General features: G+C 41.5%; 1 protein-coding gene across 1 annotated transcript in view; it reads left to right on the top strand.

Moving 5' to 3' along the window:
• Positions 1–15,593, top strand: part of LOC131248818 (uncharacterized) — a 114,860-nt gene that overhangs the window by 54,091 nt on the left and 45,176 nt on the right. The window contains exons 3-7 of the mRNA XM_058249288.1: positions 1,694–1,806; positions 1,976–2,077; positions 8,425–8,494; positions 9,127–9,182; positions 10,921–10,971. Coding sequence (XP_058105271.1) covers positions 1,694–1,806; positions 1,976–2,077; positions 8,425–8,494; positions 9,127–9,182; positions 10,921–10,971 — 392 coding nt within the window. The remainder of the gene's footprint in view (positions 1–1,693; positions 1,807–1,975; positions 2,078–8,424; positions 8,495–9,126; positions 9,183–10,920; positions 10,972–15,593) is intronic.

The raw sequence follows: 15,593 nt of genomic DNA, 5'->3' as shown, positions 1-15,593 counted from the left end.
TGGCATGGTGACACGTGGTTCCTATGGAGCGCTTAAAGATGGATGGCGGCACATGTGTCACAATATTACATGTGGGTGCTTGAAGATGAGGGTGGCACAATATTTGATGGGGACATCACGCGCACACGCACGCCCCCCCTATGCATGTACATAAGGAGGAGGGCCCACCATCGATCTGGATCGATGACGACGTCCAGGGAGGGCCTCCTAGTTAAAGGACTGTGTTTTGGTTCGTTGGAGTGGACCCGATAGTCATGTGAATTCCTCCATGGGTTCTCATGATCGTGTCTCACTATTCTAATTAATCTAATACTTTAGGTTTTGCTTATTATTGTTATTAGGAATATCATGAACGGTTTAGATTGCTTTGAATAGTTGTTATTTTTTATTACTTCGTATCTACGTAATAGGTTGCGCACATAGCGCAAGTTTTGGGGTATAGAGTTTTATTATAAATAGGCACCCCTTGTAGTCTTTTTTTTTTTCTCAGTGAAGATTAAATAAAATTTCTGCGTTTTCCTATTCCTCTCTGAGTTGTGAAAGCCTAATTGGGTGCGAAACTCTCCCTTCTTAGAAGGGATACTACCGTGGTGCGAAGCCACACCTATCCCGATTTGCCCCCACATTCTTCCATCCATATTTCTCTTCTCCTATAATCATCTACGCTTCAAATCCATTCTCTATTGTAGTCGTTTTTCTCTCTATAGCAGATTTTCAAAATCTGGCCCTGCAGGAGGGCTGAAACTTCGGCAGAGCACCACGCACAAACCGTGCATCGGATCGAGCTGGAATTTGGGGGTTTGGAGTCCACCCCTCGCTGACCAAGGCTAAGCTGGCCTTTTTCTAAATAGTGAGTCCTACACACATGCGGCCGAGATCACACGCACGTGATCTAGGCCATTGCTACTGTCCTCACGTGCGGTACTTCTCTGGTTCGTCTCTCTCCTCTCTTTCACTCATCTTTCACCCAAAACCCCTAAACCTAACCCTAAATTATTCAAATCCCCAATTTTATGCCATTTCTTCAACCTTAGGGTTCCTCGAATTGAAATTTCTGAATCCCTTGGATTGTGGGAATTATTTCTGTGCATGTGTGGATGAATTTACCCTCATTTGATTCTTGTTTGGTCTATAATTTTGATTGATCCGGCTCTAGCATGTGTAGGCCTGGATCCGTATAAGATTCCCCTTGATTGAATGCTTGGACTTTTGTGTGGGATATGGAATTTTGTGTAATTGTTTTTGAACTAACGTGATCTAAAGCCTGAAAATCTTGCACATTATATTTGAATTTCATGTCCTGCATCAATATTACGTGTGGTGCATTTGCACATGTGGGTGCTTGAAGATGAGGGTGGCACAATATTACATGTGGTACATTTGCACATGTGGGTGCTTGAAGATGAGGGTGGCACATATTGCACATGTGGGTACATGTTATGTTACTCCTTTACTTCTGATTTCAGGCCAGTCAGCTTTGTCACGTACATTTTTCCACTATTCCCTACAAGTGACAAAGTGGTGCATTGTAACTGGACTAGTCCTTTATTCAGGAATTTACATATGAAGTTATTAGAAGTCTCAATACTGTCATGCTACTTTATTTTTCGTATCGATATTATGCTCTGTTTTGCTTTTGGTTAGTCAGAATGATCTCTCATGCACAGAAAATTAATTTCATTTCTATGTTCAGGTAGTGGAAAGAGCTACTTAGCAAAGATATTACGCAATCTTGAGGTTGCAAATGGTGGTAATGCACCACGAATTCATTCCATGGATGACTATTTCATGACTGAAGTTGAAAAGGTGAGCAACTGATTTTTCAGTTGTGGCTGATATTCATTAAAGATAGACTTGATATCTCTTTCTGTGGATTGCTTTTGGAACTTCCCATTTCGTAGTTCCTCATTTTCTGGCACATAAGGTTTTGGCAGCACTATTCATTTGCTTGAAACATTGTCTTATTCTTTAAAAGGTTGAGGAGATTGAGGCTTCTAAACCTTCTAGCTCGGTCAAAGGCAAGAAGCGAATTACTAAGAAGGTGATGGAGTATTGTTATGAACCAGAAATGGAAGAGGTGATGCTGGTTATTCTTTCCAATAACAATCTAGGTTCCTAAGTTTTATGTAGACAAGTTGATGCTCATTTTCCTTTTAGTTTTTCATTTGCATCTTTTATGTACATACGAAGGAGAAGCTGGATAAGTTCTTGGTTCTTCAGCCCTTTATCAACAAGAGTTTCTTGATTTTTTTATATATGCCTGTGCAAATTTGTGGAATTCTTGGTTTATTTGTCTTCTATTTATTTAGCTCTGATGTTAACCCATCTTTATTTCTTCATTTATCTTCTTGACTGATTTTTCATTTCCTTTTTTCCCCCCTTACTTTTTATAAGTAGCAACATGCATTTGCAATATCTGATTATAACTTCAGTTCCTTGTGGATGTGTGTAAGCCAAAAGACTAGTTGGGTGCAGGTACTTGAAAGTGATGATTGCTGTGTTGTTTAGAAAGTGTCTTTGGAGATTCGTGGCTGAGGGTAATTTGTGGTTTTGAAAGTGATGATTGTTGTTTGGAAAGTGTCTTTAGAGATTTGTGGTGGAGCGTAATTTGTGGTGGAGGGGGGTAATTTGTGGTAAAAAGTAATCGTGTATAACGGTTCCTTGCTGATTTGTGGTTCCCAGAAATGCTCTCTCTCTCTCTCTCTCTCTCTCTCTCTCTCTCTTACTGTAGACAAGAGTATAGACTTCATCATCATCATTGTCTTCTTTTTATTTTTTTGGCAACAAGAACTATGAGAAATTACCAACTTAAATGTGATTCTAAGCTAAGGTGCTTTGAGGTGGCATTAGTTCAAAGGACCACTTTTGTACAAGCGAAGTTTGTAGTGTGCGAAATGATGATCTAAGTTTACAACCTCTTGTGAGATCATGGGCCATGGAATGGAATCTTTCCCATCTATTTATATCGGCTTGTCTGTGTGTTGTTTGTCCATCAGAAAGTCTGTTGGTTGGTGGCCAAATACTCATCAAGGGACCCTCTCAAACCTCCCTGCTTACATACATCCCACTGTCCTGCTGGACCTCCATTAGTTGACACTTGGCCTCCATGCATGCATTGTTGTTCGTGCTCCGATGTGAGCCCTCCCAATATGCCACCTACCCTATCCTCCGGCCCTTTGACGCAATGCGTGGATGGCCGGAGACCCCTCCTCTTTGTGGAGCAGGCATGTGGCATGATTCTAGGCCATTTCCTTGATGAAGCTTGCCCCTCTCCTCCCTTGGTGACGCTTGGCCTAGGCACCCTCCTCTCGAGCCTGTTGGAGCAGTCGCCTGTGAGATTTTCTAGGTGTATGACTTCAGCCACCCTGCTTTGAACAATGAGAGCCTTCCCTCTGAGACACGTGGTTGGCAGTGCTAGGCCCTCGAGGTTGTCAGTGGCGGTTCTCGAGCAATGCGTCTCCTTGATATCATCTCTTGAGAATGCTAACATAGGTCCCTTTAACCGTGTTGTAAAAGGTGTCATCTAGGTCAAATCCGGGGTGCCTGTCTGACCTCGCTATCCTTCATTCCCTTCAAAGCCACTTACATGATGACTCCGACATAAATGACAACGGTGGCTTGGGCTACGTCAATAGAGGGTCTTCCGTGTTGACGCGTTGCCTATCACCATCACCCTATGGGACAGCTAGCACCATTTGCCATCATTTCGTAGCCTTCGTCTCTAACGGTTGTGTGAATGATGGTTCTATCATTATTAGTAAGGTGATCACCGAGGAGATGTATGGCCTGACTTCGCCGTACCTTGAGCCAGCTGGTGCTGTTAGCTTTAATTTCTCTCACTCCAGCTCCCTCATTATGACACCTGGCTGACTTAATAATATCGATGCAGCGGGAGAGAGAAATCCCTTCTCTCTTTATGTATGTTTCAATTGGAAAAAAAACCCGAAAGCACTTGTATTGGCCTCTGTAATGGTATCCGTGCGCCAGCTTGGGTTTGCGAGCAACATGGCGTGCCATAATGGGGCTATAAAGGCCATTACGTAAGGGTAATGGTGGCAACCGTTACACGTTATGGGATCGTGTTGGTGCACACAAACTCGCGTACACCTGATGTACAACTGAGGTGTACACAACACTTGTGGTGTACACATTCCCATGCACCTACGGTGTACCTTACATAGGTTTAATCTTAGTCTCCTAATTATCTTTGGTCTCTTCTTTCAAAGTCTCCTATTGTAATTAGGCTTTTATCTAAACTTCTAATAATAAAGGATTAATGGGGTGTGGGTAAAGACGAATAACCCTTCTTACCTCCTCTTCATTCCCATGCACCTGCAGTGTACCTTACATAGGTTTAGTCTTAGTTTCCTAATTATCTTTGGTCTCTTCTTTCAAAGTCTCCTATTGTAATTAGGCTTTTATCTAAACTTCTAATAATAAAGGATTAAGGGGGAGAGGGTAGAGACGAATGACCCTTCTCACGTCCTCTTCTCCTAAAATTTAGCTATCATTCTTAAAATTGATGGTGCAACCCATCTTAAGGATTTCCGACCCATTAATCTTTTTGGGGGCCCCTAAAAAATTCTGGCCAAGGTCCTTGCCTCCAAGCTACGCCCTATTCTTTCAGGTTTTTTTTTTTTTTTTTTTTGAAGCTTTGAGAGTTTTCATGGCTAATTGGCAAATCCTTTAATTGGCCCTCATTGCCCATGAATGTATCAACTCCTGCCACTGGAAGGTAGGAGCAAAGTGGTTTGAAAGCTTGACATTAAGAAAGCCTTTGATCATGTTGATTTGGACAACCTGCACTATATGTTAGGTTGCCTTGGCTTTGGGTCGAAATGGTGTAGATGGATCCGGGTTTGCATCTCCTTTGCAAAATTCTTTGTTTTAGTTAATGGATCTCACAAAGGTTTCTCTCAATCTTCCAAAGGTTTGAGGCAAGGTGACTTGCTTTCCCTCTGTTTCCCACATCCAATTCATCAATGACCCTCTCCTCTTCCGTGTTGTTGAAGCAGTGTTTGTTGAAAAACTTCGGAAAATTGTTTGATGTTTTAAGGCTATCTTTGGTCTTAAGATTAATATTTCCAAGATATATGGTGCTTGTTTTTTGAAAAAAAGAAAAGAAAAAAAAGATCAATATTTCCAAAAGTGAGATGTCCAGTATTAATCTCTCGTTCTGACTCTTTTTGATTTGGCGGTTGTTTTCGTCTGCAAGGCTGGATCCTTCCCCTCCTTATACCTTGGCCTTCTACGGTGCATTGGGAAGCCCACCAAGCATCCGTGGGATGTATTAAATGAGTTGAGCGGAGGCTATCTTGCTCGAAATGTCGTGCCTTGTCCCTTGGGGGATGCTTGACACTTATTAAAGCCACTCTCTCCAACCTTTCGGCCTATTCTCTCCCTCTCTCTCTCTCTCTCTCTCTCTCTCTCTCTCCGCATGAAGTTTGTTTTAGTCAAGCTAGACATGCTCAAAAGAGACTTTCTTTGGAATGGTAGTCTTGATAGTCGAATTAATGTAGGGGCATTTTCACATCGAGCTCGAGTGGGGTAGCCTATGGGATGCGGGGACACTCGAGGTGGGCGGCCCGTGTGAGGCGGGCCCATGTGAAGTGGGGCCCATGAGGAGGGTTCGGCCGACGTCCTAACCCATGGGATGTGGGGCTTGGGCTATGAGATAAAGGGATTGATTCGCCACTGTTTATCAATTCGAGCTTTTAGAGCAAGTGGCTAATTGTCCTGCATCAAATTGGTATCAGAGTGGGAGGTCTCGTGTTCGAGACTCCTCATCTGGGGTGATTAATGTAGGGGCATTTTCACACTAGGCTCGAGTGGGGTAGCCCGTGAGATGCGAGGACACACTCGGGGTGGGCGGCTCGTGTGAGGCGGGCCCATGTGAAGTGGGGCCTGGGCTATGAGATAAATGGATTGATTCGCCAATTCGAGCTTTTAGAGCAAGTGGCTAATTGTCCTGCATCACGAATGTTCCACCTTCTTAGCTAGTCGGAGGTCTATAAACCTATCTCGGATGGTGGTGCAGGTATTCGGGATCTGGCTGTGATTAGAGGTGGGCATCGAGCCGAGTCGAGTCGAGGTGAGCCAAGCTTGGCTTGGCTTGTCCGTGATGTACTCGAGTTCGAGCTCGAGCTCAACATTGAAGCTTGGCTTGTTTGCCAAAGCTGTCGAGTCGAGTTCGAGTCGAGCTAGTGGTTCGAGTCGAGTCGAGTTTACCTCGAGTCGAGCTCGAGCTTGTTGGGTGAGAGAGTAATGGATTCTGTTCTTAATCCTCCTCCATTGATGAAAAATTCAAAAATCTTAGGAGAATCAAAACAAAACCCGATAAAAAACCAAACAAAGCTTTGAATCGGATGAGGAAACCTGTAAGAACCGATCTGTTCTTAATCTTCTTCCACCAGAAAAAAATCAAGTACTAGAAAAGAAATAGAGCAGAACACAGATCAAAAATCCAAGTAAAGAGCTCTAACCAATCAGATCAATGGATTTCCTTGAAGCTTTAACAAATCTGAGAAGAACCCATCTCGGATTTCTTGGGTTTCTCGCCCAAGAAGTAAATCTCAAGAGATTGAAATCATACTATTGTGGAGCTGAAATGAAAATTGGTGGTGGTGGTCCGGGCGGGCGTGCGGCTGGCAACGGCTAGAGAAAGAGAAGAAAGGGAAAGGGAAAGGGGTTGCGTGCGGTCAGGTAGAGACTCTAGGATTTTTTTTTTTAAAGTTAAAAGTTAAAACTTATAATAATAATAATAATAATATATAATATATAATATATATAATATATAATATTTAATATATTTATTAATCGAGTCGAGTCGAGCTCGAGTTCGAGCTTCGAGTCGAGTTCGAGTTCGAGTTCGAGTTCGAGTCGAGTTGAAATGCCCCCTGGTCGAACTCGGATTGAACTCAACTCAAGCTTTAAATAATTAGCTTGGCTTGGCTCGAATCGGCCATTCAAGCCGAGTCAATCCAAGCTGACTTGAGTCGAGTCGAGCGAGTTTTTCGAGCTAGCTCGACTCGTGAACAGCCCTAGCCGTGATGAACTCAACTCTTCTTGGTAAAAGGACATGGTGATTTGGCTCGGCTCGTATAGTTCTCGTAGTTGGCTGTGGAAAATGACTCCTTATGAGATTCTATAAGCTTATTTGAAGAAACAAAATAATTTCTGATGATGCAATATCTTCAATTGAAAATATAAAGGAGAAATTGAAGTTTTGTCTCCTGAAGTGGGCTACAGTGGCAAAAGAGTTTAGAGGTGTGTCATTTTTGATGGTCCATTAGGTACTTGGGTGCTTTTGGCAAATTGGGGTGTTCTTAGGGATGATCAAGCTCATTTTCTCCCAACCGTATAGCATGGGTGAGTCTAAATGTGCAAAATTATAAGCGTTAAAGCTCGGGCTTAGCCTTTTTAAAAGCATCTCTTGGTTCCTTTAATTGCCTTGTAATTGAAGAGGACTCAAAAATTTTCAAAAGAAAAAAAATTTGAAGGGGGCTCCGAATGCACTTCTTTTGGGTGGTGGGTATGTAGTGGCCACCTTGGAAGCGGTTTTTCGTGTAAATGAAATTAAATGGTTCTCGGTCCATAACTCTTATCTCTTTTAGCTTAGTTCTCTGAGAAACTAATTTCGTGATAGACGATCTTAGGTGAATTGTAACTGGGCCCGTGGCTAGAACAGATTTTTATGTTGCTGCTTCTTATCCATTAGTCTTTTACGGAACACAGAATCAAAGAGAAGGGTACAAATAGTCTCTCAAGTGTGCCCCTTTTTCCCCTTCACTAACACCATTTTGTTCGGGGGTATGGTGACAGCTTTGGGACAAGATGCCTCTCTCTAAGAAACTTTTGAATTTCAGCAGACATGAGATCTCCCCTTGAGTAGACTTATCACATCCTATGCTTCATTTGTCTGGGGGCGTTGGGGTGAATTTTCAATCCTAGATATAACATCTGCATTCATTGCTGATATGACCCTAAGTAAGTTTTCATTGAACTGAATGATATGGCATGCTTATCATCCGATGTATGCCTATATGTCTTTCTAGACTCAATTCACATACCCCATCATCAATATTTCAAACCATGATTTTCCTTGAACATAATCCATGATCCGTTGGCAATCTATTAGATGGAGGGTACTTGCTTAGATTGTCATGTCTACCAGGTACAAGTATAGGCTGGGCAAAAAGCCCAAAGTAGCATTTACCACTACTGCTAATTGATATAGACAACCATTTAATGGATTTCCTAAAAATACATCCCTGGATTCTAGATTTTATTCCTTCCCGTTTTGAGATAATCATGGATTGATGTCATTTTAAAGTACCTACTGTCATTTTGTATATATTTTGTTATCTATGATCAATAACATTCATTATGGGTTCAAACCTCTTTAAGTTTTCTATTCTATGGCAGGCTTATCGATCAAGCATGTTAAAAGCATTCAAGAAGACCTTGGAGGAGGGAGCTTTCACCTTTATAATTGGTATGTGTCTTATAATAAAATACTGCATTTATTTGAATCAGATAGAATCACAAGGTTTGAGTGGGTGGTCTTTGATTTCTGGATGCATTGTTGATCATCAATTTTCCTTGGTAATATTTTGGTCAGCTGTTATTAATTTTCACTTGTTTCTGAGTTGTGTTTGATATGAGTTGTGATCTATGCTATCCACCGCAAAGAAAGGTTGTGATCCATGTTCAAAATTTTTCACTCTACTCATTTCAAACTTAAACATGTTTTAATCTAATGTCAACTTCTAGTGTTTCATCTTGTACTGCTGATGCCAGCTATAGTTCCAAATCAGAAAAATTTCTTGCATTCAGAGGACCCTTCCTTATGTTCCTGCTTGTATTCCCTTTCAGTAAGGAAGTTGCATGGATGTTTTTCTTTCTCAAAAAGTGGTCAAAGTCAAGTTGCCCCTATATGATAAACTGACGGAAGTTTCTCACGGTTGTCCTAGCCCTTTGTGCCGGTTGACAAGTTCAATGTTTTAGCATGGTTATAATTAAGTGGCGGGTTGCAGTGTTATGCACTGCCTTCATTTTCACTAACCACAGATGCAGTGTTGTACGGAAATTGACCCATTTGTTGCTGGTATGTGTGCCTCGTCTTAGTGGATGACCGCAATCTGCGGGTAGCTGATTTTGCTCAGTTTTGGGCAACTGCGAAGGTATACCCTCATTATCTCTTTCCACAACCTCAGTGAGTACTTCTATTCTTATTTTCCTTGTAAATGAGATGTTATGTCCCGAAATTGTTTCTGAAGTGCTTAGACTCTTCATGTGCACGTGCAGATTCTTTTGTAATTTGATGTACATCATATTAATTTTTTGTATTTGCTCTCTGTTTTTTGTTTCCATTTTTTTTTTTTTCACATTTTCTTATTTTTCACTACGATTAAAAGAAGTTACCGAGTACATCTTTTTTTTTTCTTTCTCGGGTTATTGTTGCACCTGGTACCCCTTTCCTATAATTCTATTTCTGTATGCTTGCTTGCTTGATCCTAGAGCCAGGTACACAGTCACGCATCATTTATGTGAATAGGGATTCCTAGCAATTGTCTATGGGAGTGATTGATTCCATGATTGAGACTGGAGTTTATCATGGAGGGCAATCAAAAGATGGGAAATTTTACATTCGCCAGCATCCATTAGAAATGAAGAATCGAAGGGGAAGATCCTCTGCAAGGGGTCCCTTTTAGAGGATAAGAAGGCCCACAGATCACAGTTTGTTGAAGTGCTTTTTTGATTCCTATGAGACTTCAACTTCTTGTGGGTTACTGCCATCATAAGAGCCCTATGGGCATATCCCGTCACATAGGTTGACATTTTGGTCTTTGGATTCTAGTGGCATCTTCTGAAGTGATGAGGTGGATGTGTGTGTTGGAATTTCTTTTTCTAACTTATTGTTAGGTCTGTGCTTGTGGATGCCATTGTTGGTGGTTAGCAGATCATTTGGACACCAGGAGTATAACTCTGATCTAATTGTGAACTATGGGCCAGGGACATGTCATGCAATGACAGAATGCTGACATATTTCATAATATATTTAGGAATTACGAGATACTTATGTGGTATTGTGCCTCTTGTCTAGTTATTTTTGGTTGTTGTTTGCAATTTATCTGCAATCACTTGACAAGTGTTAGAATTGTAACTACATTATGCTTGTCCATAGGACTAGAATGTGATTTAGGTGCATGGATCTTCTACCTGAGGCGCAATTCCAACTGCTGCAAACTCACTTTCCCTCTTCCTAGGTGTCCTCATTCCTGACTTTATTAAACTGCTGCTTCATGGCTCCACCCCCATATCTGCTTTTGTAGTTCTCACTCTTTGTGCAACTAAGGGAGGCAAAGCTTCTTGGAGCAACTGTTGTTTGCAAATCGAAAGGGTTGAGGCATATACAATCAGTTAGGAGTCATTTTGTTCAGACTGTTATGGATCTTAGTGTGTTTCAGATTCTCAGTCAACCTGTTCAAAAATTTGGATGGACTACTCAATGCTTGTCAAAGATTTCTGCCAGCTTTTCATCAGAACTATGTCATACTGCATGTACTATGCAATAGTTTTGTGAAAAGCACGTTCAATTTCCTACAATTGTTGTAAAAGAAATTGTCACCAAGTTATGCTGAAAAAATCTGGCGAGTTTAACCCAATAAATTTTGAAACAAATAATGAAGAATCAAATAGATGTATCATATCTTGGCTATATGTTCTTTGGCATCCTATATGTAGTCTATGCCCCGTTTATTATTTTATTAGGTGCCATATGTGCAGACCATCTTTTAGATGTACTTCTACTTTGTGTCTGCATGCTTGTGTTATTTGGGAACGGTCGTAGTCTTCTTTCTCTTCTTATTCTTTTGTGTGCTTTTTCTTTTTTTCATTGTTCCCTATTTCTGTGATCAGAGATCTGGATATGAGGTCTACTTGCTGGAAGCTTCATACAAGGATCCCATGGTGAGTTTTACTTTCGTCTTTCACCTCCTATTATCTTCATGATTTATGCCCAATATAATATGGATGTAGCCTGAGGATGCATTGATAGATTCATTAATAAATAGTTTTTGATGTTTGCAAATGAGGATTTAGATTGATAAATGCTCCTCTTGGGGCACATGCTTTCTATGTAAATCAGAACTCAATATCTGCTTGAAGTTGTCTCCTCTGCTGGCAATTCCTTATTTTGGGATGTAGTTGTGAATTTAACAATAAGCAAATCATGAATAACATTTCAAAGTGCCGGTTTCTTTTATAGCATAATTCAATCTTCTGAGTAAAACTATCTTAAACTCACCAATTTCAGCGGCATGATTAAAATATAAATTATGCCCTGCTTCATTAGGTGGAGCAGCTAAGAGGCACATGACCCCACGAATAAATAACAATCTCTTTATCAAGCAGTGAACAAAGGGGTTGGAGCAAAACACACACAGGCAAGATTATCCATTAACACACTGGTTCACATGTTCTCTGCTAAGATATCCTGGAGGACTGTGGGCCTTAGATGGGGGGAGCATCCAGGACCCTAGTGCTTGTGTCACATATATATTAAACAACACCAACGAAATACTTTGGCAACCTCTCACACATGTTCCGTCAACTAGTTTGGTATTAAGGGACTTCATGATCAGTTCTCTCTACCCGACTGTTCGCCAAACATCTGCCCAATAGTCAGAATCATTTATGATGGCGTATTGATGCATTTCTGATGGTGCTGGATGATGTTAGACATCGACCCGGGTATGTAGAGCACTGCAATGTCATCAGCCTGATTCCAGTCCTCCCTATTTTAATCTTTTGGTGTACTTCTTCGTCGTATTCTTCACCCCTGTTGTAATTACCATTGAACTTCTACTACTCCCATGTTTTAATCTTCTGCTTCACTTATTTTTCTCCCATACTGTAATCTTCTGTTCTATTACTTCCTCCTCCTCCCCTGCTGTACTCCTCTCCTTCTGCTCCATCTTCTACTTACACTTCTCCTCCATTGTAATCTTCTGTTGTCCTCCGCCCATCCTTATCCTCGTAGCTAGTGCACACAATGGTTTAACAGCTCAGTAAATTCCAATATGTGTTGGCTTATTGACAAGTTTTGAGGACCATTGGATCATCTACATACACTATTTTTATTAGACCTCACGGTCTCATGGGTTATGATTCATGTCTTTTTCAGGCATAAAGGATTATTAAGTTGGTGACTGGTTTTATCCAATCTCACCTGCTAATCTATTAATTTACAAAATGATACATCATTGTCATTACGGCTCTCTCAGCTATTTGGGGTTGGGTTTATGAATCTTGTTTTCCCAATTGGTTGCATCTAAGGCTTCATTCTTGGTAAGTGAGGTATTTTAATAGCTCATTAAATTCCTGTATGTGTTAGATTATTATCAAGTTTGAGGACCCTTGGATAATCTACATACACATTTTTATTACACAACACACTTCATGGGTTATGGCTTATGCCTTTGTAAGGCATATTATGTTGATGACATTGGTTCTGTACAAGCTCACTTGCTAGTCTATATCTGTTTACAAAAATGATACACACATGTCATCATTAGCACATTTTTTTTTTTCCAGCTATTTGGGGTTGTGAAGCAGGACAATTAACCACTTGCTCTAAAAGCTCGAACTATTAGATTATGGTGAATTAATCCCTTTATCTCATAGCCCAGGCCCCACATTTCATGGGTTAGGACCTCGGCCGAACCCCCTTCGTGGGCCCCAAATCACATAGGTCGCCCACCCCGAGTGTGTCCCCGCATCCCATGGGCTACCTCACTCGAGCCCGGTGTGAAATGCGCATTAATCACCCCTGGTAAGGAGTCTCGAACACGAGACCTCCCTCGTGGGCCCCAAATCGCATGGGTCACCCACCCCGAGTGTGCCCATGCATCCAACAAGCGACCCCACTCGAGCCCAGTGTGAAAATGCCCTTACATTAATCACCCCCGGTGAGGAGTCTCGAACACGAGACCTCCTGCTCTAATACCAATTTGATGCAGGACAATTAACCACTTGCTCTAAAAGCTCGAACTGTTAGAGTATGGTGAATTAATCCCTTTATCTCATAGCCCAGGCCCCACATCTCATGGGTTAGGACCTCGGCCGAACCCCCTTCGTGGGCCCCAAATCACATGGGCCGCCCACCCCGAGTGTGTCCCCGCATCCCACGGGCTACCCCACTCGAGCCCGGTGTGAAATGCGCATTAATCACCCCTGGTAAGGAGTCTCGAACACGAGACCTCCCCCGTGGGCCCTAAATCGCATGGGTCACCCACCCCGAGTGTGCCCATGCATCCAACAGGCGACGCCACTCGAGCCCAGTGTGAAAATGCCCCTGCATTAGGTTAGTTTATCAATCTTGCTTTCCCAATCATTCCCATGTAAGGCTTCTTGTTTGGTAGACGAAGAAGGCTCCATATCCTTCTCACCACTTCAAGCCAATCCCTTTATTATGTCTTCCTCACATCCTTTTTTTAGGCCGTTCAACCCTAATCAAAGTTTCCCTCCTTAGTGGGGCCATCTTTAGTTTCCATAGCACGTGGCTGGGTAATCTCAATCAACTTTTTGTCATTTTATCTCCTATAGGGGCCCCTTTTAGGTTGCATTGGTTGCCCATATTCTTGAATGTATCCTTCGTTGTCTTCCCATGTATCCATGTCAACATCCTCATCTTTGCAAGGCTCATCCTCTCACATGTTGCCTCTTAATTGGCCAACAATATACTCCATATGGCATAGCTGATTGAATAGCTCTATTACAAAAATAATAGCAAAGTAAAACAAATATTCATATGGATGCTTTTGTTTTTTTTTTTTTTTTTTTTTTTTTTTGAGGAATAATGGAAAATTTATTAAAGGCCCACTTGCAAAGCAGGATAGGAAAAGAATACAAGGAACCTGAAGGATTCATAACCCTAGCGTTGCCCCAATGCAATCATGCTCAACCCACTTAGACATGGACACTTTGGAGTCCACCACGACTCACTCAATCCTGACGAGTCTTGGAAGTACTGTCTATTCTGCTCACCCCAAATGGCCCACCCATGATGTGCCATAAAGGACGTTACATAAAGGTAACGGTGGCAACCGTTACACGTTATGGGGTTGTAACGATTGTAACAACCGTTATGAAAAAAGTGACATGTATCCGCCATTAACGGTTTGTTATGCCCCTTGTAAAGGCCGTAACAACCTCGTAATCAAGGTGTTCAATAACGGTAACGGTGGCTATAACCATTAAGATTCGGGCCATAACGGCCGTTATGATATATTTTTTTAAAAAAACTTGTTTTTGGACTGTTACGGGTCTGTTACGGGCCGTTACAAGCAGTTTTTCCTGTAACAGCCATTTCAGCCTTGTAGCGCATAACGGTTATGGCCGTTACCGTTACGTAATGGCCATAATATAACTGTTTTTGTATACCTTATGGGGTAAATATAGGTTTTTCAGTTTTTTTTTTTCAATGTTACAGGGCATATATAGGTATTTCGGGTTTCTTTTCTAATAAAAAAAGAGATCGTAACGACCGTTACGGGGACTGTAACAGCTATTAGATCTGTATTGTAAAGGTTACGATAGTGGCTGTTATGACCACCGTTACCATTACAGAATACCTTAGGCTCGCCACCCAACAAGCAAAATCAACTGGCAAATAGCCCTTGTTAGACACACCTCCCATTCCATGCCCAAATGAGATCTCTCACTAAACCTGCATAGCCCACATGATATCAAATAAGGCTAAGAAATGTGTCCATACTTTGAATGTGGACAAACAAAATATGAAGAGGCGGTCAATGGATTCGGCATATTGATTGCATAAGCAACACATATTTAGGATCACCATGCCATGCTTCTAAAGGTTATTAATTGTCAACACCTTTTTTGCCTAATAACCAAGGGCTCATTTGGCATCTCTACTCTAATTCAATAAGAGCTACTCCAATAAGCTCTTTTTGTTCTAGCTCTTGTTTTAAATAAGCTCATTTGGTAAAATCACTTTTTCAAGTAAAACAAAAAATCTCTTATTTGAAATAAGCACGTTTGGTAAAACCTTCAAATAAAAGCTTTTTTTAGGGGTAGTTGACGTCATTTTTAAAGATTACAATAACTCTATTATAAGAGCAATCCAATGGTTGTTTTGGTGGATTTCACCATAGATGAACCATGCCCCAAATGACAAAAGAATGGATGACTACAATCTTCATATTCTAAGACATTTGGGCCATCCATTATATCGTACATTAGATGTGGATCAACAATCATTTGAAGCCCACCTTTAATGTGGACCATCTATTGTGTGAGCCAAACCTTCAAAGTGGGCCGTGCATCATGCAAAGCTTGTCTTGGATGTGGACCATTCATCATTAGGGGCCCACCTTGCTTTAGGTCATCCATCATGTGGGGCCCACCATCAATGCTAACTATCCTTTATGTGGGGCTGCTCAATGTCCACTAACCATCACCCATCACTTGGAGTCCACATTCGATATGTCTACAGTGTGGGCCCTACCTTCAAAGTGGATTGTCCATCATGTGGGGCCCACTTTTGATATCCACCATTCATTGTGTGG

The sequence above is a fragment of the Magnolia sinica genome, chromosome 6 (assembly GCF_029962835.1).
Source record: "Magnolia sinica isolate HGM2019 chromosome 6, MsV1, whole genome shotgun sequence".
In the NCBI taxonomy this organism is placed as follows: Eukaryota; Viridiplantae; Streptophyta; class Magnoliopsida; order Magnoliales; family Magnoliaceae; genus Magnolia; species Magnolia sinica.
This window is presented reverse-complemented; position numbering and strand designations above follow the sequence as displayed.